This window comes from Haemaphysalis longicornis, unplaced genomic scaffold (genome assembly GCF_048455015.1).
Source record: "Haemaphysalis longicornis isolate Haplotype H1 unplaced genomic scaffold, Haemaphysalis longicornis Haplotype H1 scaffold_12, whole genome shotgun sequence".
Lineage (NCBI taxonomy): Eukaryota > Metazoa > Arthropoda > Arachnida > Ixodida > Ixodidae > Haemaphysalis > Haemaphysalis longicornis.
This window is the reverse complement of record NW_027526225.1, coordinates 88,245,118-88,269,129: the sequence shown is the minus strand read 5'-3', so window position 1 is coordinate 88,269,129 and position 24,012 is coordinate 88,245,118. Positions and strand designations below refer to the sequence as shown.

Sequence of the window (24,012 nt, the reverse complement as noted above, 5' to 3'; positions counted from 1 at the left end):
TGGTACTGTGCGCACTATGCTGTTTTAGCTGCACAGCACCGCAGTGCTTTGAGGTTGTCTCAGACGATACTGGCCGATTGGCGTAAGCGACGGTGTCTAACGTGGCCATATTTGTTGAGCGAACACGTTTCACGAAACGATTAATTTTCTACCCTTACAAAACCAAGCCAGGTACAAACACGGCCAAAAACGGTATACAAGGCTCCCCTAGCACATGACATTATTGCAGACGTCTCGAAAACACTCGATTTCGTGGGAGAATCCAAATTTTAACTTAAAATTGATTAATTTGTCAGTGAATGAAGCATCGTTCACTCCTGGACAAATGCTGGGTGCACCCCAAAACACGAAATCTTTTGACTAAAACAAACGCATTTTGCCCGCATGACCCCTTTAAAGAGTGACATCACTTTTTTTGTTTGTTTGTTTTTGTTTTTTCACATTGTTTGTTGTTGCTGTAGTGGTTTAAAAGCAGATAAGTCAGAAAAATCACAGAAAAGACTGGTGTAGCATTCAAAACACTCACAGTAATGCACCCTTTGGGCCATACAGAAGAACAGCTAACTGCAGGGATGAGGCACTGGGGCAACTTCTGTTGGCGTTCTTAAATTGTACGGCTGACAAGTAAAGCACAAAAAAATTACACGAAGGACGAAGGGGGACAGCCGGGACAAGCGCTTGTCTCTGTTGTCCTCCTTCGTGTAATTTTTTGTGCTTTATTTGTCAGCCGTACAATTTACGAACACCAACAGAAGACTAATTAAACCCAATGATTTTACATTTATTATTTCTACTGCATGGGACGGCTTCCAGTTCCTGGCATGCCCACCGCTAAGACGCTTGTTTCACACGTGCCACAACTTCCAATTTCATTCCACACAAAGCATTAGAACAAGAAAGCTACGAACTACTTGGGCAACTGCGTTTGTAACGCACATTGCACCAAGGTCACCCAGGTGATTGGCAGAGCCCGAGCATCTGAATCAGCCGGGCGAAATAAATATAACCGATTTATTTATAGCACCGAAAAAGCAGCTGCGGCTGTTTCTCAGTGTTCACTGCCGATGTTTAAACAGCCGCAGTGAACAGCCCCAGTGTTTACTGTGGCTGTTTAAAATGTTACAGGAACTCCCAAGAGGGAATTGATCCGAAAAGCGTCAGCATTCTTTCCGACGGCTCATCTCTGCACAGGCACTGCCTACCAGGAGTGTGCACCTAGGACACCGTTCCTCCTGTGAAAGCTGCTCTTTCCTAGGTGAAATCATACGACAGGAAACACATCCGCACCTAACACACCGCCCCACAAACTGCCTCGCCCACCAGGACCTGACATGCTGTGGTTTAATGTGATGTGTAAGCAACCATTCGTGTGGCCAATATGGTGCATGTATAGCTATGGAGCGGATCACATCATGCATTAAGGAAGGACAGATTTTGTGGGGGTAGTAGCCTAAGAATGCTTACGCATTAAAAATACACCCAAAAATATGGGGCACTGCACAATTATTCGTTCTTTACAATCAACCAGACTGGTTGCAGAACTTGCCTCAGTTCATTGCAACCAATCCCAAAACAGTAAGGAAAGAAAAGAGAATAAACTGCTGTGCTTCTGTCACACAATAGAGTGGGCCACTTAATAAGAAGAGATGCAGTGTAAAATCTTTTGACCCGTTGTGTAAGTTGCGTCTACAAGCAGTGCTTGCCTCGGCTCCCTCCGGGACCTCTTCGGCTTCGGCTATGCCGACGCCACTTCCAGCCTCGCTGCGAGCCTCGTCCTCTTCCTCATCCTCCTCCTCTTCTTCTTCCTCCTCCCCGTGCTCGCTGGCTTCCTGAAAGCTGCGCTCGCTCCCGTCATCCTCGTTGTCCGAGTACTGGCTCCCCTCGCTGTCCGACATGGCCGATGATTTGCGTCAGAACAACCGCGCTGACGATGACCCTGCGAGAATCCCGCAGCAACGGCTGCTGCAAAACAAAAAGGCAAATGGCATCAAGTTCTTACATGTCATAGCCCTCCATAAGAATCTGTGCATAAAAAAAAAAGCAGAATTCTACAGTTAATTTCTCATGCTGCATGCAGCACTGCGGAGGCTACAGTGTTGTCAACAGTCCGCCCCCTGAGGGCACCTAACTTCAGCATATCTCTGGGATCCGCAAGTTCTTGACTAGTGCAGAAAACTCTCGCAATAAACTGGTTGCCCTTGCTGGCATCGAAAACTTTGTTTTGAACTCTCATGTAAAGACAACGCAGTAACCCTTTCGTGATTTTTTTTTTCAGAGTGAGCAGCACTTCAGTTTGAATGTTCAGTGTGAATAATGTGAATGTTGTATTATTAAATATATGTGGATGTTTTATTACAACACGAGTTGTTATGCCGCCTCGAGTCATATCATGAGAACTTCTGACAATTCAAATGAAATCCTGGGCTCCCGTCGAGTCTGAGTTATCCCGAGTCTACTGTACAGATAAAAGGCATATGTGAAGACCCTTGCACAAAGAGTCACAAGAGATCAAGTAGTCTAGAGAACGTTAAGTTTTGCACAATGTCTGCATGCGCTTGTTTACTCTAAAGAGAGCTAAGAATATACTCTAATTACTCTGTCCCATCAAAGGGTAGATTACCTAGACTATTTTTTAAATTATTGTGGCCAAGCGAAACACATTTCTTTTCACGTTTAGCAGTGCCGTGTGAATGCTTCTCATGGATGTGGTGACGTCTGCTGCGACAACATACCTGAAACTTCCGCACAGTAAAAATCAATCGACTGCGGGTAAGTTCAAACACAAGGAAGAAGTGAATACGGATTCTGGAGACTGAAAATGGCACCAAACTGCATTCATTACGGCAGTTCATGATGCCGTAATGACTCTTACTCTAGGATTTATGACTAAGCTAGAGCTCTCCACTAAATAGCGGAATTGGAGGATTATTTGAGTTCGACTACATAATGCCGCCACAGATAATGGTTCGACAAATTCCCTTGCATGTCCTCACAGGGGATTTTCTTAAGGCAGCACAACAGTGAACGCACGCAATAAACGCTTTTTGTAGGTCTTAATTAAACATGTCTGACAGCATCCACTTTTCAGCTCGTTCAGATGTTTCGAATCATCTGCAGACGCTGACTGCGCGAACCAGACATGTGCAGAAAACAGAAAAAAGTTCAAATTCATCTGCGCCCCTAAGATCCATGACGGAAGCTGTGAATATTGACTAATTGTCGTGTCAAGTCAAAATTTACAGTGAGTAGGTCATGTCCCGAGTTTCCTTGAGCAATTTACCCACTTCCTTTTAAAACAACATCCAACAGGACTTAATTTTTTTTCTTTCACCACCTTTTCTGCTGTTTTGATGATGCCTGTTGTGGCAATAAACTGGCAAATCCACATTCCGGCATTCAACAAATTGCAGCCAGGTTTGTCTGGCACAAGTTGCGCCGAAACAAGTTGCGCCATAGATCAACATCAAACGCAGCAAACCAGTGTGAAGCCACTGCAATAGCGTGAGAGGTGGAACAGATGTGCATCTGGTGTTTCCTGGTTCTCCAAGCTTTAGAAATCCCCTAGGAGTGTAGGCTTCAATAAAATGATGAGGTGAAAAATTATAAAGGTTAAACTACACAACCCAGCCACAAACGAAGTTTGAAAAATGTACTTAAGTAACCTTCTAAAGCTACCCTCAAACAGCTTTTCCCACCTATATTTGCTGCAATATCGCTCGGGAACAAATTGAACCAAATGCCAAGCTTCTAATGCGCAAGCGAGCCGCCGGTTGACAGCCAACCATCATCGGTTCAGGTTAGAAAAGCAGCAGGGCATGGCAAACATGCATCATTAAGTTTCCATGATTAAAGTTGTACGAGTAGGTGGCTGTTTCTAATAATTTTCATGTTCGGCTCAAAGCATTGCGGCTAGGACGATCAGGATTTGAATTTTACAAGAGTTGAAATACACTTCGGCTCTAAGGGAGATTTTCGCGCCTAAAATGACGTTTAGTTATACTTGCTACAGCAAAACATAAAAAAGGAGAGCATTTGGACGCGCAATGTAGACGTCAGATTAAAAAAACTTCGGCACCGTGAAGGTTGTTGCTACCTACATGCAACGCGCTTGCATTGTTTATTCTCTCCCATTTGGTGTAATCGTAAGAAGTGACATATGGGGTAGTTGGAAGGTAGCGCGAAAAAATACGACGCAGAAAAAAAGAAAGCGGCGGGACGAGAGCTAGAAAAATGAGTCACGTTGGATTGTTGTTACTGGCAAACAATCCAAGATGTACCTCGTCGTGAACCCAATATTGCGGGTTGCCGCGGAGAACGGGTACTAATTCGCAAATGATGCGGTTTATGCTGCGATAACAATTTGAACAGCAGCTCTTTGTGACGAGAAAGATTACTTTCCCTGCGTGTAAACCAGACTCAAAAGAAAGAAAAAGCCTGGACGGATTTAATAACACGACATTTTGGTGTCATTTGTTGCAGCAGGCACCCTTCCTGGTTAAGGGACCCACGTTGCCTACGTGGCCATGCCATCGATAAAGTATACTTTTTAACGAGTGGTTTAACAACTTACCTGTCTTCAAGAAAAGCCAGACGGTGATATGTAACGGATAAGACAGATTTTTATGGTCAAAATTGCTCTAAAACTTTGCCAAGCGATCCACAGCCTGGCGAGACAAGCACATAGTTGCCTGTTAAGAAGACGCTAAAGCGCGGGAATTGGCGGAATTGATATGGACGTCAACAATTTTTGTGTTGCGGTGCCGTAAAAAATAAAACAAATTAAAAATACATTTTAAGCTCATGTTTTTTTACGTGAAGAACAAATTGTTTTTAACGGCGCTGCAGTCTGCTGCGACAACATGAATCACGACGCAGGCCACGTTCAATGACATGACCACGTGCACGTAGCGCGCTTATGTCACATATGTTAGTTCAAAAAGAATCTTCAAAGACGATCGTGGTTATTGCCTACTCTATGAGCCGACTTTTTTGCAGTACCTGTCCTCCTAGCGGCCAGTAACTCTGCTAGCGGCCGCCACGGCGTACTAAACAATGGCAGATCCCCCCCCCCCCCCCTTCCCCCCCTCTCTCCCGCAAAACAAAGTCGTCTTGCTGTCGGAAAAATCGATCGTTCACGAAACATTTTTGTTCTTCAATCCCTCCCGCACCCGCCCGTCGCGTAGCCATATGAACTCGCCACGAGCTGTCAAGAAAGAGGGATTTAAAAATTTTCGCAGCCCTAGGAAGACTAGCCGCTCTCCTAGCAGCAAGCTGAGAGTGCGTCCTTTTGTTTATGACCGCGACTGCCAAAAATGGCGGAATCGAACCCGCGCATGCGCAGATCGCTACTCGAAAAAGGTGGAGCGTTGAATTGGTTTAATTATAGCCCACTTAACAAAAAAACATTAGGGGAGCCAGAAAGGTGGGCCATCTGTCATTGCACTACCAGGCTCTGCAATGTACTTGGGAAAATGAATGAAAACAAGCTTATTGTAAACATATTTCTTTTCGTTTATATTTTGTTTTTTTGTTGTTGTTGTTTTTCCAAACATGAGTTTATCTTCAAAAATACTAAACAATAACGGGATTGGCATAAAGTGACTAGACGTTCCGATTTATGTGGGGCATGTCCCGGTTTCGCGGCTGTGGTCCCGCTGTCCCAGCAGCCTGCTTGTAGGACGATGTTTCCGGCCTTCAGCCAAAAGTATGAAGGATGGAAGTCAAGCCATATATGTCATGAAGGAAAAGCTGAAGGAATGGAAGAGCCAAAAGAAACCGTTTAAGGAACTTAAAGAAAACAGCACAGACGACAGCGGGACTAAGCAAGAAACACACAACACAGCGCCTGTGTCATGTGTTTCTTGCTTAGTCGCAACGTCTGGGCTGTTTCTTTGAAGTTACAGCGTACAAACAATTAAACAGGCACCTTCTTGCATGCTTTTGAGGAACGATGGGTAAACGTACATGCTTCAGCACTTCGAAACAAATGACATGCCTCGCAACAATATCAAGATCATCGGGTATGTGCTTGCCAGGCAGAAACGCACCCAAGGAAAGAGTATTTTCCTTGATGAATAAAATGTGGACTGCAAAGAAGACACAGCTTTATTTGACCACACTCAAAGCAATGCTGTTGCTTAAGGTGGATCTACACATGACGTGCGAGCGGTACTACGCACATCAGCAAAAATGGAGAATTGTTGAAGGAAATTAATTCAAGCAAGAAGTATCAATTACTGGCCAGGAAAAAACTTGGTGGACCAGGAAGGCCACATATGGTTCAGATGTAGTAAAACAAAGTGCAATTTGTCATTTAAGCTATCGGCATGTTCTGATCCTTACACCCACCCCCAATCCTGCTTTGGGGTCCGAAACACATGGTCACTTTAGATTAGCATTCATGTACAGTTCCTAACTACACAGTAAAGAAATTGAATTAAAATGAGCGACACAAGGAAATCAATTAGGCCGGTCTGACCAAAGGTGGCAAATATACACCCCACCTATTAAAACCGAAGCCAGCATTATCCTGTGAACAGAGCGCAGTTAGAACTATTTTCTCGGGGGCACACTACATAATATTTTTTTTCTGCCCAGGCAATTGCTCTGCTGCAGGCTCACTGATCGATAACTAGCTCAAACAACATAGTGACTTCTCTGCCTGTTCCATTTAGTCGTACTACAATGCTGCAAAATAAATTTGCAGTTTCCTTTCGTTCATATTAAATTTCCCTCCGCAGAGTCCTGTCATCTATATTTGTTTTACACTCAATAATGCCCACATATTTATGATATTTACGGCACCGGACGTTGTTTCGGGGACGCAATACACACAGATCATGAAACCCCCCAGAAAAAGAGCTCTATGCATTGAACGCTCTTTGCTTGTCATAACCTGACAGCAGCTATAGTAAACAAAAGTGCTTCAAATCAACTTTCTACTGCTTGTTCCAGCTAACATACAGTAGAATTGGGGATAAACAGCTTCTTATACCTTGCATGCATGCTAGTTAGACCAAGTTAACAAGAGCCTTCTTATTAAAGACTGCTTTGAGGCAACAATACGTGTGTTTAGCCCACCCAGCCCCCCTAGGATTTAGGAAGGATAGCGTTGAAAGCAAAAACGCAACTTAGCTTGCACAGTTCGACTTTTGTACAGCTTTTTGTTGGTTGGAATAACCGACAAAGCCTAATAAGCATGTCACTTTGGAGTAAAAGGTCATGAAACACCATCGTTCATTTTGAAGTGCAGAAGACTTTGCAGCAACTAGTGCGAAAAGTGACAGCAAAAGGTTACAAGGAGTGACCGTATCAATTGAAACAAAATCAGAGGGTCATCAGTTAACTAATTCGCTCCTCTGTGTTGCATACAACATTTTAACCACGCCAATCGCATTTTTGCAGATAGTACCTGTATATTTTAGGGCACTCCTCACGAGTGTGTTTTATTTTTTGCCAGAGTAAAATTAAAGTCACTTCGCATTAATGCTCATGACACATTATTTCAAAAATGCTCATGTTATTATAGATCACTGCTGTACAAATAATTTTGGCTTCATGGCAGTATTGGATGTAACAATTAAACAAGATTAGTTGTAGTGCCTCAATTGATCGAAACAGCATTTATATACAGCCAACACAACTAATTTATAAGCCATCAAGCTACATTAAAAAGGTGCTTCTAATAGCTACACTACAAACACACTTCTAGATAACTACTTTGATAAGGGGCTCTTTGACGAAGTCTACTACATTAATGGTCGCTCTTTTGTTACCCAACAAGCAAAATATACACGCATAATCTGATGAGTATCTGAGGGCACAGGCAGGTTGTCAAGCAAAAGATGTGTCTTATAAAGAAAAAAATTAGTATGTTACCATTCATTCTTTTACAATATAAAGGCAGAAAAGTTACATTTTTGTACAGTTAAATCTTGTTATTTAGAACTCTGAGGGGACAGAAGATATGTTCAAAGTAACCGTGGTTTGAACTATAGCAGTCTGTTTGATTAGTTGTACAGCGCCCAAAATAAGAGCATCAGAAACGCATGTGCGATAACAATGGCATCAACGTTCATTCTTAGAAGCACAGTGTCAGTAATTGCATTCTGCGCAAGTACGGCATATGCATTGGGAAGTTTGAGCTGTGGCGTGGGTAGCGCTGCAGTGCAAAAAAAGACACACCTCTACCCCAAGAATAGCAGTGCAATGTAGCCCCGTTCCAACAGATCTGCTTACAGCAGATATTTTGATACAACATGGTACTGCTTTGCAAAGTTTGGTTGGTATTCCTATCTGTGCGAGCGATTAAATAATTCTTTTACTGCAGATTCTGTTACAACATACCATCTCATATAACAGACTAGATTAATAGGTTAGCAAGTTTATTTTTGCACCTCTAAAGTGGACTTTTCAAGTGCGGACCTTTCGTTTCATACACGTGCAGCGTTTGTGTTTTTAATTTACAATGGTTATCAAATGAAAACGATTTGCAACAACTAAAACAATTGTGAATTAGTAGAATTGAAACGTTTTGCCTCCCAAAAACAAGCACATAAAAGTTAGCGTCGTTAAAACAAAAAATGTACGCCCCCATACAGTATAGATGGCTACCTAGGTCCCCAACAAGACTGTTACCTGCACTTTACTTATATTCATGTGGAGACAATGGAAACGCAAGTGTACGTTGAAAAAGTGAAGAAGTAGTAATAGTATGAGTAGTATGAGTGAATGAAAAGATGGAGAGGATGCCCTACAACAGGTGCACAGCAGATGTAACAAGACTCGCATGTGATTATGCGTTGTGCTCCATAGCACCACGTGGATGGATGGTTGTAAAACCCAAGTTATCTGTTTCAGTTGTAACCGTATCAGTTTTCAGTTTCAGTTGCAACCGTATCTTGAAAAATGACTGGCACTCTTTTATTGTGTGTTACGTTTTTAAAAATGGGAAAGTTCCAAATCTTGTTATAACAGACTCAATTCATGATTCCATCAAAGTCCTTCAAAGTAACAGAATTTGGATTGTTCATACTTCTTTTACTGCAGACTGAACTCATGATCGTAATCATGGTCTGTTGCAGTGAGGTTTAATGAGCTACGGTGGCTAGAGATGCATCAAGCTTGGGCATTTGGCTTCAAACTGCACGAAAAGTAGTATGTGCGGACGGGCAATCTTGTTCGAATTAACCGTGGTGTGTGTTTGAAGTTCGAATTAAGCAGACTTTTCTCCCATTCAAATACACATCACTTTGCCGGGACTAAAGGGTCAGTTTGAATTACCTGTTGGTTTGAATTACACAACTTCGGATTACAGAGGTTCGATTGTAGTAACTTCCATTGACACACACTCTGGGTTAGCAGATTTATAGAGTGTGAAACTGGAACAACTCACGACAAGAGAGCAAGCAAAAAATAGCAAAGTCTCAAAGTTGCATCCTTTTTCCCGTCAAACAGGTGTGATATAGGATAGTATACAAATATTATAACCCCCCCCCCCCCCCCAAGAAGTGAGAAGTACTGCGCGCATCTTGTCTATTTTTTTTTACTTCTAGAGAGCTCGAGTTTTATAAAGCTACGACAAGTAAGGTTAAGATGTTGTTACTGGTGCTTGGAACTCAATTCAAAGTCATGCAAGTTCAGGTGAAATTTTTACACAACGGTTCAATGAAACATAGCTTGTGCGACCTTGACCTGAATTGAAAAGTCTGGTCACCATTCACTAGCTCATTTGCAACTCTAACGACTTTTTCTATGCGACAAGCAAAGAAAAGAATTTGTCAGAAAAATACGTCCGTTCACCTGCCAAAAGAATGTGAAGTGAAACTTCATTTCACATGTAAGTGCAAAAATCAAAATTTATGTTCCAGAAAAATTGCCATAACAGCAAACTATACATACCAGCTCTTTAAATACTCGCTAGGTCTATCTCTCATTTCATGCTGCGCGTGCCACATTTTTCTTGAAGAGTGCAATGACGCTAGCCGTAGGCTATGGTAGTAAAATTTCTCAAGGTTGAGCAAACAATGTGTTTGTTGAGCCCCTCCCATGAGTATCAGTTACTATAGAGAAATTAATCAAATAAGGAAGGAAATAAAGTACTGCCTGAACTTGAAGGCATTTTTAAGCAATACAAATGGTCATTTAGAGACTGCACTGATTTGAACAAAGAAATTAAAGTTTATGAGCCTCAGATCCCAAAGCATCCCTCTGACACTGTGGTAGCACTACTGCTTTCCTTAACATATACCATATTTACTCGACTCTAAGCACCCACTTTTTTTCACAATCAAGATGCCCACAGTGATGGGGGCGCTTAGATTCGAAAAACCTAAGTTACCCCCCTCCTCACCCCCGCCACTCTTTAATGCGGCCGTATCTCGACAAGACGGGCGCAAGGAATAATGATTCATTTGGCACACATTCAAAAGAAAAACAGGTACAGACAGTGAACCACCACTTACGTGTGATACCCGGTCACCCTCACTGTACCATTTGAGCCTGTTGTGCCGCATGGGTCGCACATCGTCTTCTGTTCCGTTGAAGTGGTTTGTAATTGAAAACTTCATAAATTACTTGGCCACATTGTGAACTCGGGTCCGCTTTCATGCGTCCCAAATCCACCTCGCGGTGGTTGCCTAGAAAAGGGGGTGCTTAGATTTGCATGCAAACTTTTTTTCCAATTTTCCCCCTGAAAATAGGGGAGGGTGCTTATAATTGCAAAAGTACGGTACTTACCTTGCCTTGACAAGAAGTTACCCTGCAGAGTTCATTTTTTAGCAAGTAGTGTAGAATTGCATCGTAAAGTTAATCAAATCATAGCCTACCTTGAATACGCACTATGCTAGGCTGTGAGTGAATGTGGAACTTAGATTAGCTCAGCAAATACTTTAGCTACAACACTCGCAGTGTCGCAGTGCTCGACGTGTCGGTCACACAGCCAGTCACGACCAAACCCTGCAACACAGCGGCAAGAACGAGACATATTTGTTTCAGTTCAACAACTTTTATTTAAAACCAACGGTTAGTATATACATATGTACAGACATGCTATAACTTAGTGGACATTTTGTTAAACTAACTGACTAAGATACTGCTCAGTCGACTTCTTCAATCGTCGGCCCAGACTGCGCCGTCGAACTTCCGTGCTTGCCTCCCTGGTGCATCTGCGTCATGATGGGCGAGCAGAACTGCTGGAGCTCCTTAAACTTGTGCTCAAACTCCTCTTTCTCGGCGAGGCTGTTGCCGTCGATCCAGGAGATCGTCTCCTTGCATTTGTCCAGAACCCTGTCCCTATCGGCGGCAGGCAGTTTGTTTCCGGCTTCTTCGGCAGCCTGCTTGACGCTGCAGACGTAAGCCTCCAATCCGTTTCTGGCTGCCACACGCTCTCGCTGAGCGTCATCCTCCTGCTTGAAACGTTCTGCTTCAGCAAGCATCTTGTCAATCTCTTCCTTCGAAAGCCGGCCCTTGTCGTTGGTGATCCGAATGCTCTCCTGCTTGCCCGTGCTCTGATCCTTGGCCGATACGTGGAGGATTCCGTTAGCGTCCATGTCAAAGGTCACTTCAATCTTGGGGACCCCGCGTGGTGCAGGCGGGATTCCGTTGAGGTTGAACGTACCGAGAAGGTGGTTGTCCTTCGTCATGGCGCGCTCACCTTCGTAGACCTGGATGGTGACAGCGGGCTGGTTGTCTGAGTACGTGGTGAATGTCTGCGAGGTCTTGCACGGGATGCGGGTGTTGCGCTCCACGATCCGCGTCATGACGCCGCCGGCGGTCTCGATGCCGAGCGACAGAGGCGCCACGTCCACAAGAAGCACGTCTCGGATACTCTCACTGTTGTCCCCGCTGAGAACGGCGGCCTGCACGGCCGCTCCGTACGCGACGGCCTCGTCGGGGTTGATGCCCATGGAGAGCTCCTTGCCGTTGAAGAAGTCCCGGAGCAGCTTCTGGACCTTCGGGATTCGCGTGGAGCCGCCAACGAGGACGACATCGTGAATCTGGCCCTTGTCCATCTTTGCATCCTGAAGCGCGCGCTCCACTGGTCCCAGCGTGCTGCGGAACAAATCGATGCAGAGCTCTTCGAAGCGAGCGCGCGTTATCTTGCTGTAGAAGTCGACGCCGTCGTACAGGGCATCAATCTCGATGCTGGCCTCTGCGGAGCTCGAGAGAGTACGCTTGGCGCGTTCACAGGCCGTGCGAAGTCGTCGAAGAGCCCGAGGGTTCTGGCGAAGGTCCTTTCGGTGTTTGCGTTTGAACTCTTCTACGAAGTGGGCCACCATTCGGTTGTCGAAGTCCTCTCCACCCAAGTGTGTGTCACCGGCGGTCGAGCGCACTTCGAACATAGAACCCTGGTCGATTGTCAGCACGGAGACGTCGAAGGTGCCACCTCCGAGATCGAAGATGAGGACGTTCTTCTCACCTCGAAGGTTCTTGTCGAGTCCGTAGGCCAGCGCAGCCGCTGTCGGCTCATTGATGATTCGCAAGACGTTAAGTCCCGCGATGGCGCCGGCATCTTTGGTGGCCTGCCGCTGAGAATCGTTGAAATACGCCGGGACGGTGATGACAGCATCGCTTACTTTCTTGCCGAGGTAGGCCTCCGCAGTTTCCTTCATTTTCGTCAAAACCATGGCGCTGATCTCTTCGGGATTGAACTTCTTCCGCTCACCCTTGAACTCGACGCAGATCTTCGGTTTGCCGCAGTCGTTGCACACCTTGAAGGGCCAATTTTTCAGGTCCTCCTGGATCTTGGGGTCATCGTACTTGCGGCCGATGAGTCGCTTGGCGTCGAACACGGTGTTCTCGGGGTTCATGGCCGTCTGCGCCTTGGCGGCATCTCCGATGAGACGTTCCGTATCGGTGAAGCCGACGTAGCTTGGAGTCGTGCGGTTCCCCTGGTCGTTGGCGATGATCTCGACACGACCGTGCTGGAAAACACCGACGCAGGAGTACGTCGTGCCCAGGTCGATGCCGATCGCTGGCGCTGATGATTGGGAACGGCTTGGCATTGTAGCGTTTGGTTTGTAGCAGCGAAAGAGAATGTGTTCTCACTTTTCAGTCGTTTGCTCAGGGCAATGTTTGATGCGAAGCAGACGACGCCGCCGTTTAAATAGAATCCTCGCAGCAGACGAGAAAGTTCGAGAAGCGCGTGAACGAGCTCCAGCCAATAGAAGCGGTCGAAGCGAATGATGCAGGGAAGCGCGCCCTCCTATTGGCCAGCCGGCCGCCGAAGCATCCAGAAATTTTTCGCGTCGTCTGCTACTGTGTTTGTGCGGTTTGTTGCCATTTCTGTGTTTACTAATACGGCAAGAGCAATATAACCTTTCAAAACATCCAGAGGGGGTATTTTGTTCGCAACTTGAACTTCACCTAACTTCAGACTTAATAGCAAGGCCGGCGCGAGTTTTGGCAGCCGTGGCAGTGGAGTTATTTTTGAAACGAAACTTGATTTTGTACCGGCGGCGCGAGAAGATGGCGTTGCGTGTCCGCGCGGATGGCGATCTTTGAGGCTGCGGCGTTCAAATTACGAGGAAGTTAATTACACACTTTGTTGAATCAATTCAGCTCTCAGTTTAGCTTTTTTCCTTGTCCAGAGTTTCAGAATAGCTGAACGCTCTGCATTTTTTAGTTGAAATGTTTGCGGCCTTTCGAGGCGCATAATTTCGGTTCCCTCGAGGCCGTCCATTTTTTTGTTTGTGCGTTATTGCGCTGGAAAGCGTGGGATGGGCGGTGAATCACGCGTCAGCTGGGAACGATGTACCTGTACCGTACCGTGGGTGGATAGACGCAAAAAGTTGCTCACGCGACTGTATCACGTGCTGCCGAAAGGCCAATGAAAGTAGAGCGGCTTTTTCCCGCGCGCCGCGACCTTCTCGAAAGATCTGGCATTTTCGGGCCGGATGAGTCGATCTGGGTCCGGTTTGGCCCGGGCCACGCAACATTTATGGGTAGAGTCATTAGAGGCGGGCCGCACAAAAATAGAAAAGTGTTTCTCGATGAGCGAGCAAGACTGGCAAAATGCGAGCCATTGCTCCGACCTGATTTATTCCCTGCGAACATTTTTTTCCACCACACTTAATTGATGCGGGGATTTCAGAGAAGCATATACTTGGTGCATATTGTTTGTTTTCTTTCGGTTTAGCGTTATTCATTCCATCCTGCGAACTGTACACTTAGCGGCCGGAATTTTATATCGAATGATGGATATGCGGCACAGATCAATGCATGTATAAAATCATAATTTTACAAAGATGCTTTAATGAATAATAAACACAATTTTATGAAGATTATGAAGGATTTTTATGAAAAACAATTTCACAATTTATAGAGCTCTAGCACGAGTAGCCACAGAAAAGTTCATCAATATGCAACTGATATAAATTTATTATTTTATTTCTTCGTACAAAAGGATAAAGAATATTAGTGCCGTCAATAGTTGCGTTGACCATTAAAAATGAAGTAATATTAATTTAACTTAGTCGCTGCCGACGTGCTGCATGCAGTTCGAGGGTTTGTTTACCTGCACATACTCGCTATTCTATACATGGGAGGGAAATTAGATACTGCTTTAATTTATCTGCAATGAATGTAACCCTCGTCGCCGAGCAAATGAAATTTCGTATACAATCATACTACCTCTCGGGATATGGTAAACTATAACACATACTGTTTTTCGGTTTTCGCAAGCTTATCTTATATTAGCAGACGCCCTAACCCCCTACGCACACACACTCCACACTAGTCGGCAAGGAATTAAGGGGATGGATTATTTGTTTTGTTATGATTGAGGTCTATATATCTGCCTAATTTGTACGAGTCAATCGGCAAAACTACGTGATTCAGCACAGTCTCTTTAACCGATAATCTATATTCACGTGCTTTTACGGGCTCATGCGCATATCCTCAGCTCCCTGCAAAATCTGAAAGGGCTTTTGAAATTCAAGTATACGTACTTTTCGTATGCAGCCTGATTAGAATTACTAATAAACGCATGTTAACAAAAATAAATTAATAGAGTAACCGCGCCCACTTTTTCATGAACTTTTGCATTACCGATGCTCTGCAGAAACTATATTTTTGCGCATATATTTAGTTTTGCGCATATTGGTGCGCATATTTAGTCACAATATTTCTGGCTATGAAATTTGCGAAAAATTGTCTTTATTTTTGCATTTGTTGATTTTAAACATTAAAAAAAGTTTAATTAATGGGGTTTTCCGAGATCGATCGAAAGGCACGCTAAAATGTCGTGGAAAAAAAATTGTTCGAATGCGTTGAACATTATCTGAAGATTTTTGAGACTCTTTGCCCCAGCATACAGCCTGCTTGCGGGACATCTATGACCAAATAAGGCTTCTCAGCTGGGCACCGCGTTTCTCAGATACATTATTATTGCGTCACTCGCGGATACAGCGAAAAGCGGACGGCGGCCGCCCACCCCATAAATTATGCCTCCAAGAGCAGCTCGTGCGATCGTGCGCTCTGCTTTTGTACCTTTTTCCGGGCACCTTGCGTCACTGACTCCTCCGTACATTGCGCCGGTTTCTGTCCAGCGAACTAGATGGCGCATAAGCCCCGTGTTACTTCGATGCCGTGACTAAGGGCGCCCTTTTTAAACCGTGGCGCCATACAATCGGGTACAGGCCTAAAGTGGGGGGAGCTTGCGGTCGTCTGTTTCATAAAGTTTCAAATGAAACACAATAGACTGTTTAAACTAGACGTCTACTCTAGCCGAATCCCTGAATATTGGAAGAAAAAATTATGCGGATCTGGGAGTCCGCGGAGCGCAGCTATTGGCATTCATCCCTTTTCAACCGAGCTTTTAATCATATCGTACAGTATAATGTTTTCTTAGCTCCGAGATAAAATTTGCCCCAACGTACGTAGTAGAACGTACGAACTTCACAGCGCATCGTCGTCGCCATCATCATCATCGTCGCCACGTTTGAAAAAGGCGCGAAAAGACACGGACGAAGGCTTAGGGACAGACAACAAAGGCGCCACTCGAAACTTTACTTTAACAGCGAAGCTGTTGAGCACATCGTTTGTATATGGTGTGCAGTTAAAAAAAAAAAGACAATGCCGAGCGCTCGTGCACCCGTGTCTCGAGTGCATGGTGTGCATGGTGTGCAGTTAAAAATACGAAGAAAATTCCGAGCGCTCGTGCACGCGTGTCTCGAGTGCACGTTCGAAAAGCCAAGCATACCCACTTAGGGAGATTGGCCAATATTGGTCACAAAAAAAGTCCAGCAGTCGCCGTATCGTGGCAAGTTGCAACTCTTGCTCGGAACGAGAAAGACGTGTCATAGCGTACGCCCCTCGTTGGTTCGTCCTCGTGTCGTCGTGCGCATGCGCTCCGTACCGTATAAGGCTATCGACTTGAATGCCGAAGCTGCTGTGACTTTTGCGAAATCTGCATTATTGTGAAAATGCAAGGCGTTACACGGTTCGCCATTTTTCGCTTTTCTGTATACTTTTCTTATTTTTTAGTGTTTGCAGGTGACGCAGGTGACGCTTCCGCAAAATCTGCATTATTGTGGAAATGCAGGGCGTTGTATGGTTTTTCATTTTCCGCATTTTTAATATTTTTGTTATTTATTATTTTTTCAAGATTTCGTTCAACTAATTGTCTCCATTTACGTTATTATAACGATTGCAGGTGGAACTTTCGCGGAGTCTGCATTGTTGTGGAAATGCAGGGTTTGCCATTTTCCGTAATATTTTGATATTTTTTTTATTTTTTAGTTTCTAAAAATTTCGTTCGACCAATTATCTCCATTTACGCTATTATAACTATCACAGGTGGAATTTTCGCGAAATCTGCATTATTGTGGAAATGACATGCTTAACGCATGTCCGTAATGTAATAATTTTTTTATTTCATATTTTTTTTCAAAATTTCGTACAACCAGTTATCTTTATTTGCACTGTTACAACGATCACAGGTGGAACTTCCGCGATATCTGCATTTTTGTGGAAATGCAGGGTGTTACATTGTCCTGGCTGGGGGGGGGGGGGGGGTACTCGGCAAAGAATGCTACGCATTTAAAACCTTTTGCTATCGAGGATTCGACCTTGCGACTTGCAAAACAATACACCTAGTGCTCCAGACCACCACTCGGCCATAATCCAGGGGTACCATTGGAGGAAATATAATGTATATAGCCAGTTTACATTTTCATCAAGTTTTAGCATTTCAATCCGCTGAGATGACTATTTCTTGTATAGTGCTCGTGCAGACCCCCAAATTCCCACAGAATATCATGTCAGCACCCGGCATTCCTGTGTGGTCGTGCTGCCGACGGCTGTGGTAGTTCACACAGCGTAGGAAGTGCTTTCCGCACCCTGGTTTTACGCTGTACGGTATATGTTTCGGTTTAATTCAATTTCTCTACTAGCGTACCAGATTTCTATACTAGCGTACCGGTCAACGAAGCGTCGCATGTGGGCTTGTGTGGAATGACTTGGGCTTTGAGCTTGATACTAGTGTACAAACTAACGAACTAAAGGCACATTCTTCCTGCAAAAACGTGCCGTGGCATAGTTTCAATTGAGCGAACGAATTGCGACGACCCACCGGCCGACTAAACGCTGGGCTGACTGATTCTGTCGGAGTGTCGGGGAGCCGTGCAGCAGAGCACTCAAGCCAAGACACCTTGTTTAGAGGTCATACGAAACGTCATAGGAAATCCGATGAGGATGGGGAGAGGAGGACAGCATTTTTAAATGCAGAGCATTTCAGTAACTCACGATGTCACCCGCGTTGACGTCCGTAGTCCGCACCGTCGTTGTCCCTACTATATAAAAAAATACTATCCGGCGCCCGGTTTCGATCCCTCGACCCTGCGGGCGGAACGCAATGTACATGGTGCTCTACCCACTGCGCCACAAAGCCGACACAGAATGGGAGGCTACGAACGCGCCTTATATCGTTGACTCATTCAAATTACTGCTGACGAGCGCTCTCTCGTCAGCAGTTGCCACAAGTGCAACAACATTAACGTAACGCAAACTACTTAACGTCGTGCGCCCCCGGAAATGCTCTGCATTTGATCGTGCCCCTCGCGTGGGGGATGTTTCAATGCGTCTTCTCTCGGTCGCGGGACCCGTGGCGCCATCTGGCGGAGGCGCGGCACAACTCGTAGCACTTTGAAAAGATGCGGCGCCAGCCAGCTGTGTGTGTGCGTGCCGCACTTGTACAAATGGCGAGTGCATTGGCTGTCCACAGAGCAAAGCATTCGTGCAAGTAAGCCGTTGCAGTCAGTCAGTCAGTTAGTTAACAACTCCGCAAGCATTTGCGTTTCTTGCTTTGTAAACAAAGCGAAACACGCAAGAATGACGAAATTTCCTTGACTCATTCAAACTACGTCAAGAAGCTGCTGATACAACGCATTCACTACCACCAACTCCCCAAACACTAAACGTTAACGTAATACACCCACCCCCTTTAATAGGCACCATTTTCATCATCGCATGCACTTTGAGTACATTAATTTTTTAATTGATTTTGCTACTGAAGTCGCGTAAACGCAGCCTACAATTTGCGCTAGCAATCCCGCAATGTTTACAAATCGCTTCAATGACTCTTTTATGAAGGCCCAAGCAGGGGCATTTTTAAGTGCGAATGCACTTCTTAAGCGAGCCTGAATCGTCCGCCGCCGTCGTCCGCATAGCAACAGCTTCCCTAGCAACGGGGGGAGATGGGCGCGCGCTACTCTCCTCCTCCTCTCTCCGCTCAGTGACTGCGGGTGTTGGGCGCCTCCTCTCCACTTCGGGCGGGAGAGCTCTCGCTCGCGTAGCGGGCGCTCCGCATTCCGACGCGTGAGGGCGCTCGTGTAGCGGCCGCGTGGCGCGGGAGGGTATTAGTCGAGCGCGCGCCGTCGTCGAGAGCGGTCGCTGGTCCTGCATCTCGATAACGATGATGGCGGACCGGGCAACGGTACCAGCAATAACGAGTGAAATATCTTTCTTTGTAGTTGTGTGCGTGTGTGTAATCTCTCTTAGCAACCGAACCGCCACTGTACGCATCGGCCATCTGCGATCCGACACTTTTTCAGCAATTCCCCGAGGAACACCTCAAGGCTCGGTTATTTCACCCCTACTCTTTAACCTTGCCATGAAGGACCTCCCACCCCTGCTCCAAGATATTCCGCATCTCCGACACGCTTTCTATGCGGACGACCTCACGCTATGGACACCCACTGGATCAATCGGAGATCAGGAAGGGGCACTTCAAATGGCAATTGACACCGCCCAACGATATCTCCAATCCAGAGGACTGGAGTGCGCCCCCGAAAAGTCTGGTTTGCTAACTCTCAGCAAGAGATCTACCCGCAAGACAGCACACAGTATACCAGAACCAGAATTATACATAAATAATCACCCTGTCCCTAATGTCCCTTACCTTAGGATATTGGGCCTCATTATACCTAGAGATGGATCTGGCTTACAAGCCCTACCACCATTACAGCGTACACTCAACCAGCTCATGCACATCATCCGCCGCGTCTCCAATCGTCGCTTCGGACTTCGTGAACACGACACCCTACGCATGGTCCAAGCCATTCTCATCAGCAGGATAGCGTATGGCACGCCATACCTGGCCCTGAGACCACAAGAAATACGGACACTCGACGCCACCATACGCCAGGCCTACAAGACCGCTATTGGGCTCCCAATCAGCACGGCAACCAAAAAACTTTTGCAGCTAGGGGTCCAAGAGGCCCACCACGCATCTCAGATACGCCGACTACAGATAACGCCCACGGGAAGAGCAACACTTCTCCGTCTACACTACAACGTCCCACCACGAGAAGATGAGAAAATTCGAATCCCAGCAGACATTCGGCAACACATCCGCGTAGCCCCCATACCCCGAAATATGCACCCGGTTTTCAACAAACAGCGGCGCACTGCACGAGCTCGCTTGATTCATAAGGACAATCACCATTTACCATGCACTCGGTACACAGATGCATCGCCATACCCTCATCAGAAAGCATATGCAGCCTGTGTCGTTAGCACGCAAGGCGCAGAACTGGCAGCAGCGACCGTTTTCACCACTTCCATCGAGACTGCTGAGGAGTGTGCCATCGCCCTTGCCGCTACAACAGGCGAGGAATTTCTTACAGTTATAACCGATTCACAGACCGCCTGCAGAAACTTTCTCATTGGCCGCATCTCTCAACCAGCACTGCACCTTCTACGCCAACTAAAAAGACTACCAGAAATTAACATCATCTGGTCCCCCGGCCACCAGTCCCTCGAAGGGAACGAGGCGGCACACGCCGCTGCCCGTGCTCATACACACCGGGCCGTTACCTCAGAGGGAGAAAACAACGACCGAAGCGCCTCAAAGCCAGCACCAATCCATACATACACCGAAATCATCCCACTACAAAAACGACCGCCGTCGCTTCCCGCCACCTCATGCACAACTAACACGCGACGAAGAAACCACTTTCCGGCGCCTCCAAACCAATTCATATCCCCATAACACCCTACTGAACGCTATGTACCCCACCCAATACCCTGCCACCTGTAACTTTTGCCCTGTTGCTGGCACCCTATACCACGTGGTATGGGAGTGCCAACGGACCCCGGCTGGACGAAAAGTACCTGCCGACAACACCTACAGACAATCACCCGGAATACGCTGGAAACGTCAACGAGGACTTAGATCGCGATATAGAGGTCTGGGAAGTTCGAGCGGCCTTACAGAAACTCAACTGTAAATCGGCAGCGGGACCTGACCGGGTCACTAATAAGGCACTCAAGAATCTCAACGACCCTGCCATCGAGGCACTCACGAGGTATTACAACAAGTGCTGGCGCGAAGGCTGTCTCCCACGACAATGGAAGACTGCTCGCACTATCCTAATACCGAAACCCGGGAAACCGCCCAGCATCGAACATCTCCGGCCTATCTCTCTGACCTCGTGCGTAGGTAAAGTCTTGGAACATGTATTGCTGAATCGTTGGCAGCGCTACTTGGAAGACAACGCACTCTATCCCAACACTCTTGTGGGCTTTCGAGAAAAGCTGAGTACCCAGGACGCAATGCTGCTCCTCAAGCACGAAATAGTGGATAACACCTCCACCAGAGACAATAGAGCAATACTAGGACTTGACCTACAATGTGCATTTGACAAGGTTCGACACTCTGCAATCCTTCACCAGGTGTCCCACCTGAACATGGGCAAACGCACATACAATTATATCAGAGACTTCCTCACTGAGCGCTGCACTCAGATCTGCGCGGGTCATCTAGAACTACCCGAAAAGCAACTGGGCAGCGTGGGGACCCCGCAGGGGTCTGTCATCTCCCCGCTGCTCTTTAATCTGGTCATGATTGGCGTCGCCAACCGCCTCGAACAAGTGGAGGGTGTTCGGCACACCATCTATGCCGACGATGTCACCCTCTGGGTCTCGGGAGGCAGCGACGGTCATATTGAAGACACCCTACAGAAAGCGGTCGATATAATAGAGGAACAACTTGAGGGGTCGGGCCTTGTCTGCTCCCCGGCTAAATCAGAACTCCTGATCATACCGCCAAAGGGTCGGAGAAAGAAAGATTATGCCCATAACATCCAGGTGCACACAAAGGAGGGGCAAACAATCCCAGAGGTCTCAAAAATCAGAGTTCTGGGGCTTCTACTGGAGCGCGGCTGCGGTAATGGCGCCACGGTCACCAAGATCACATCAAAGGCAATATCTGCATCCCACCTAATCCGACGCCTTTCAAACAGGAAAACAGGCATGAAGGAGAAAAGTTTGATGCGACTTATAGAATCCTTTGCCATCAGTCACATAGCCTACATAGCCGCGTTCCACAATTGGAGACGACAAGAACAGGACCGACTCAATGCAGCAATCCGCAAAATATATAAGCTCGCATTAGGTCTCCTCCAGAGTGCCAGCACTGAACGGCTTCTCGCCCTAGGTGTACACAACACTCTGGAGGAAATTGCGGAGGCACAACGAACTGCACAGCTAGAGAGGCTATCAGCAACACGAACTGGTCGATACATTCTCCATCGACTGAACCTCGCACCCACGAGAGAAAGAGAGACAACTAAGAACAAGATACCGGAGGAGATACGCCAACACTTGGTGGTGCCCCCGCTCCCGCGAAATATGCACCCAGAGCACAACCGAGAAAGGAGGTTGGCCAGGGCAAAAGCTCTGATCGACCTTCACGCCAACGATAACGGGGCTGTATATGTAGATGCGGCCCAGTATCAGCAGAGAAACACCTACGCAGCCACGGTGATCGCGGCAACGACGGGCAACGTCAAGATCGCAGCATCCATCCAGGCTCCAAGTGCAACGCAAGCAGAAGAGATGGCTATCGCCCTGGCCATCACAATTCCCACGACCACGACAATCCTCAGCGACTCTAAGTCAGCGATAACGAACTATGCCAGAGGAAATGTGTGCGCGGCTGCTGCCCATATTCTCTCTCAAATACGGGAACGCAACCTCGCCATCTACCTCAAGTGGTTTCCCGCCCACATGGGACCCCACATCTCTGGGAAGGGGAACACCAACCATAATGAGACTGCCCATGCTGCAGCGCGAGATCTTACCAACCGCACTGCAGCAGAAGTCGACACTGATACTTCTGAGTCGTACAACGCGAGCAAGGAACCCATGAATACCTACAGCGAGATTGTCACCTGGTACCGACTCAGCAGACGGACCATGCCTCCTCCACACCCGGGCCTAACTCGAGCGGAAGCAGTCCTCTACCGACAACTACAAACACACTCTGTCCTTACACCAGCCCTTGCCCGATACGTATGTCCCGAGGTGTACGAAACGGACATCTGACGCCTATGTAAAGACCAGAGAGCTACACTGGCTCACATCTTATGGCAATGCAACAACGCAGCAACGGGAACAACGCTTCCTCAGGAAATAGAAGACGCCAAGTGCAGCGCTAACCTAGACACACAGCTCCAGGCGGTCAACACTATCATCGCAGCACTGGAGCTACAACGGCCGTCAAGTCAACGCCAGGAGGAGCCCACCAGGAGCAGCGCCCAGGGGACCACCGGGAGTGTCCGGGACCTGGATCGAGTCGCTCCTGGGATGTCCATGGACCCCTCTACCGAAGACTAACCATCGGCCTGTATTGGCGCCTTAACAGGTTGCCTCCTCATGTGCTTTAACATGAGTGTTCAATAAAGTTTCACTCACTCACTCCCCACTCTAACCCCAAATCCCAACCCTACCTATGAGCAGTGGGTGGAGCAGCTGACCAGCTCCGAGCTCTCGGACCAGCGCCGACTGGTGGAACGGGCCCGGACGGCCAGCCAGCTCCAAGGCATCTTGGAATAAGGATGCCTATCACTGGGTGGAGGCCCTAAGAACATCCTCCTGCTCATTACTAAAATAAATGTTTGTCTCTCTCTCTCTCTCTCGACTACTCATTAAGATCACGATATCCACCGTAATCGCGCAATCAACAACCGTGCATTCGCACTTATTCACTCTCCCCCTCGGGGAAGTGCGAGGGAATTTTTTTCATAGAAACGCGGACGAACGTGGGTTCAGTCGAGCGTTTATACAACCGTCGGAAGGCACTACAGCCACAGCCTTCCATAAGCGTTAGTTCGGTGTTCTGATTTTGGAATTACATAGGGAGGGGAGAGAGCGCGCACGCAGTCCCCCCACTACCATTAATTGCATGCCCCATCTACCCCAGTTTGGGGAAGTGGCAGAGGTCAACACGAGCGGAGTGCAATGCACGTGCCTCGCCCTGGAAGCGCGCCCGTCCTGATCAGCGCAACTCCGACACCAGGTAAGTATGCCACAAATTGTCCGCCATTTTGGCGCCACCAAATGAAGCCCAGACGGGCGCGCCGGTGGCTTTACTGACACTTATTGCATTTCAGGCATGTTTAAAACAATTTCTGGTACTTTCATTAAGTTTTTATGATACTATATTTGGTGTTCCTAAAATGTTTTAATCAAACAGGAAAAATAAAAGTTACTGAAAAAAGAAGCAGATGG

At 46.8% G+C, this 24,012-nt stretch overlaps 2 protein-coding genes and 1 non-coding gene across 4 annotated transcripts in view; all 3 read right to left on the bottom strand.

Annotated features, from left to right (window-relative positions):
* Spt5 (Transcription elongation factor subunit Spt5) overlaps nt 1–4,729 on the bottom strand; it is a 53,726-nt gene extending 48,997 nt beyond the window's left edge. Inside the window, exons 1-2 of one of the 2 annotated variants that reach the window (XM_077693688.1) lie at nt 4,571–4,729; nt 1,704–1,962 (exon numbers count right to left, since the gene is read on the bottom strand). In XM_077693688.1, the coding sequence (XP_077549814.1) occupies nt 1,704–1,895 (192 nt within the window). In that variant the 5' untranslated portion in view covers nt 1,896–1,962; nt 4,571–4,729. The remainder of the gene's footprint in view (nt 1–1,703; nt 1,963–4,570) is intronic. The other variant, XM_077693689.1, reaches the window with a different exon arrangement.
* Nucleotides 4,730–10,996: 6,267 nt separating this feature from the next.
* On the bottom strand, nt 10,997–13,116 carry LOC144162951 (heat shock protein 68-like). The gene has a single exon (XM_077693687.1). It carries the CDS (start codon nt 13,002–13,004, stop codon nt 11,097–11,099), a length of 1,908 nt encoding a protein of 635 aa, XP_077549813.1. The 5' UTR covers nt 13,005–13,116; the 3' UTR covers nt 10,997–11,096.
* Nucleotides 13,117–23,643: 10,527 nt separating this feature from the next.
* Nucleotides 23,644–23,808, bottom strand: LOC144163429 (U1 spliceosomal RNA). The gene has a single exon (XR_013320932.1). It is a non-coding gene; the product is annotated as a U1 spliceosomal RNA (small nuclear RNA).
* Between the last annotated feature and the right edge of the window lie 204 nt (nt 23,809–24,012).

Coding starts and splice junctions, on each gene's coding strand:
- LOC144162951 (XM_077693687.1), bottom strand. CDS start 13,004: ATGCCAAGCCGTTCCCAATCATCAGCGCCAGCGATCGGCATCGACCTG.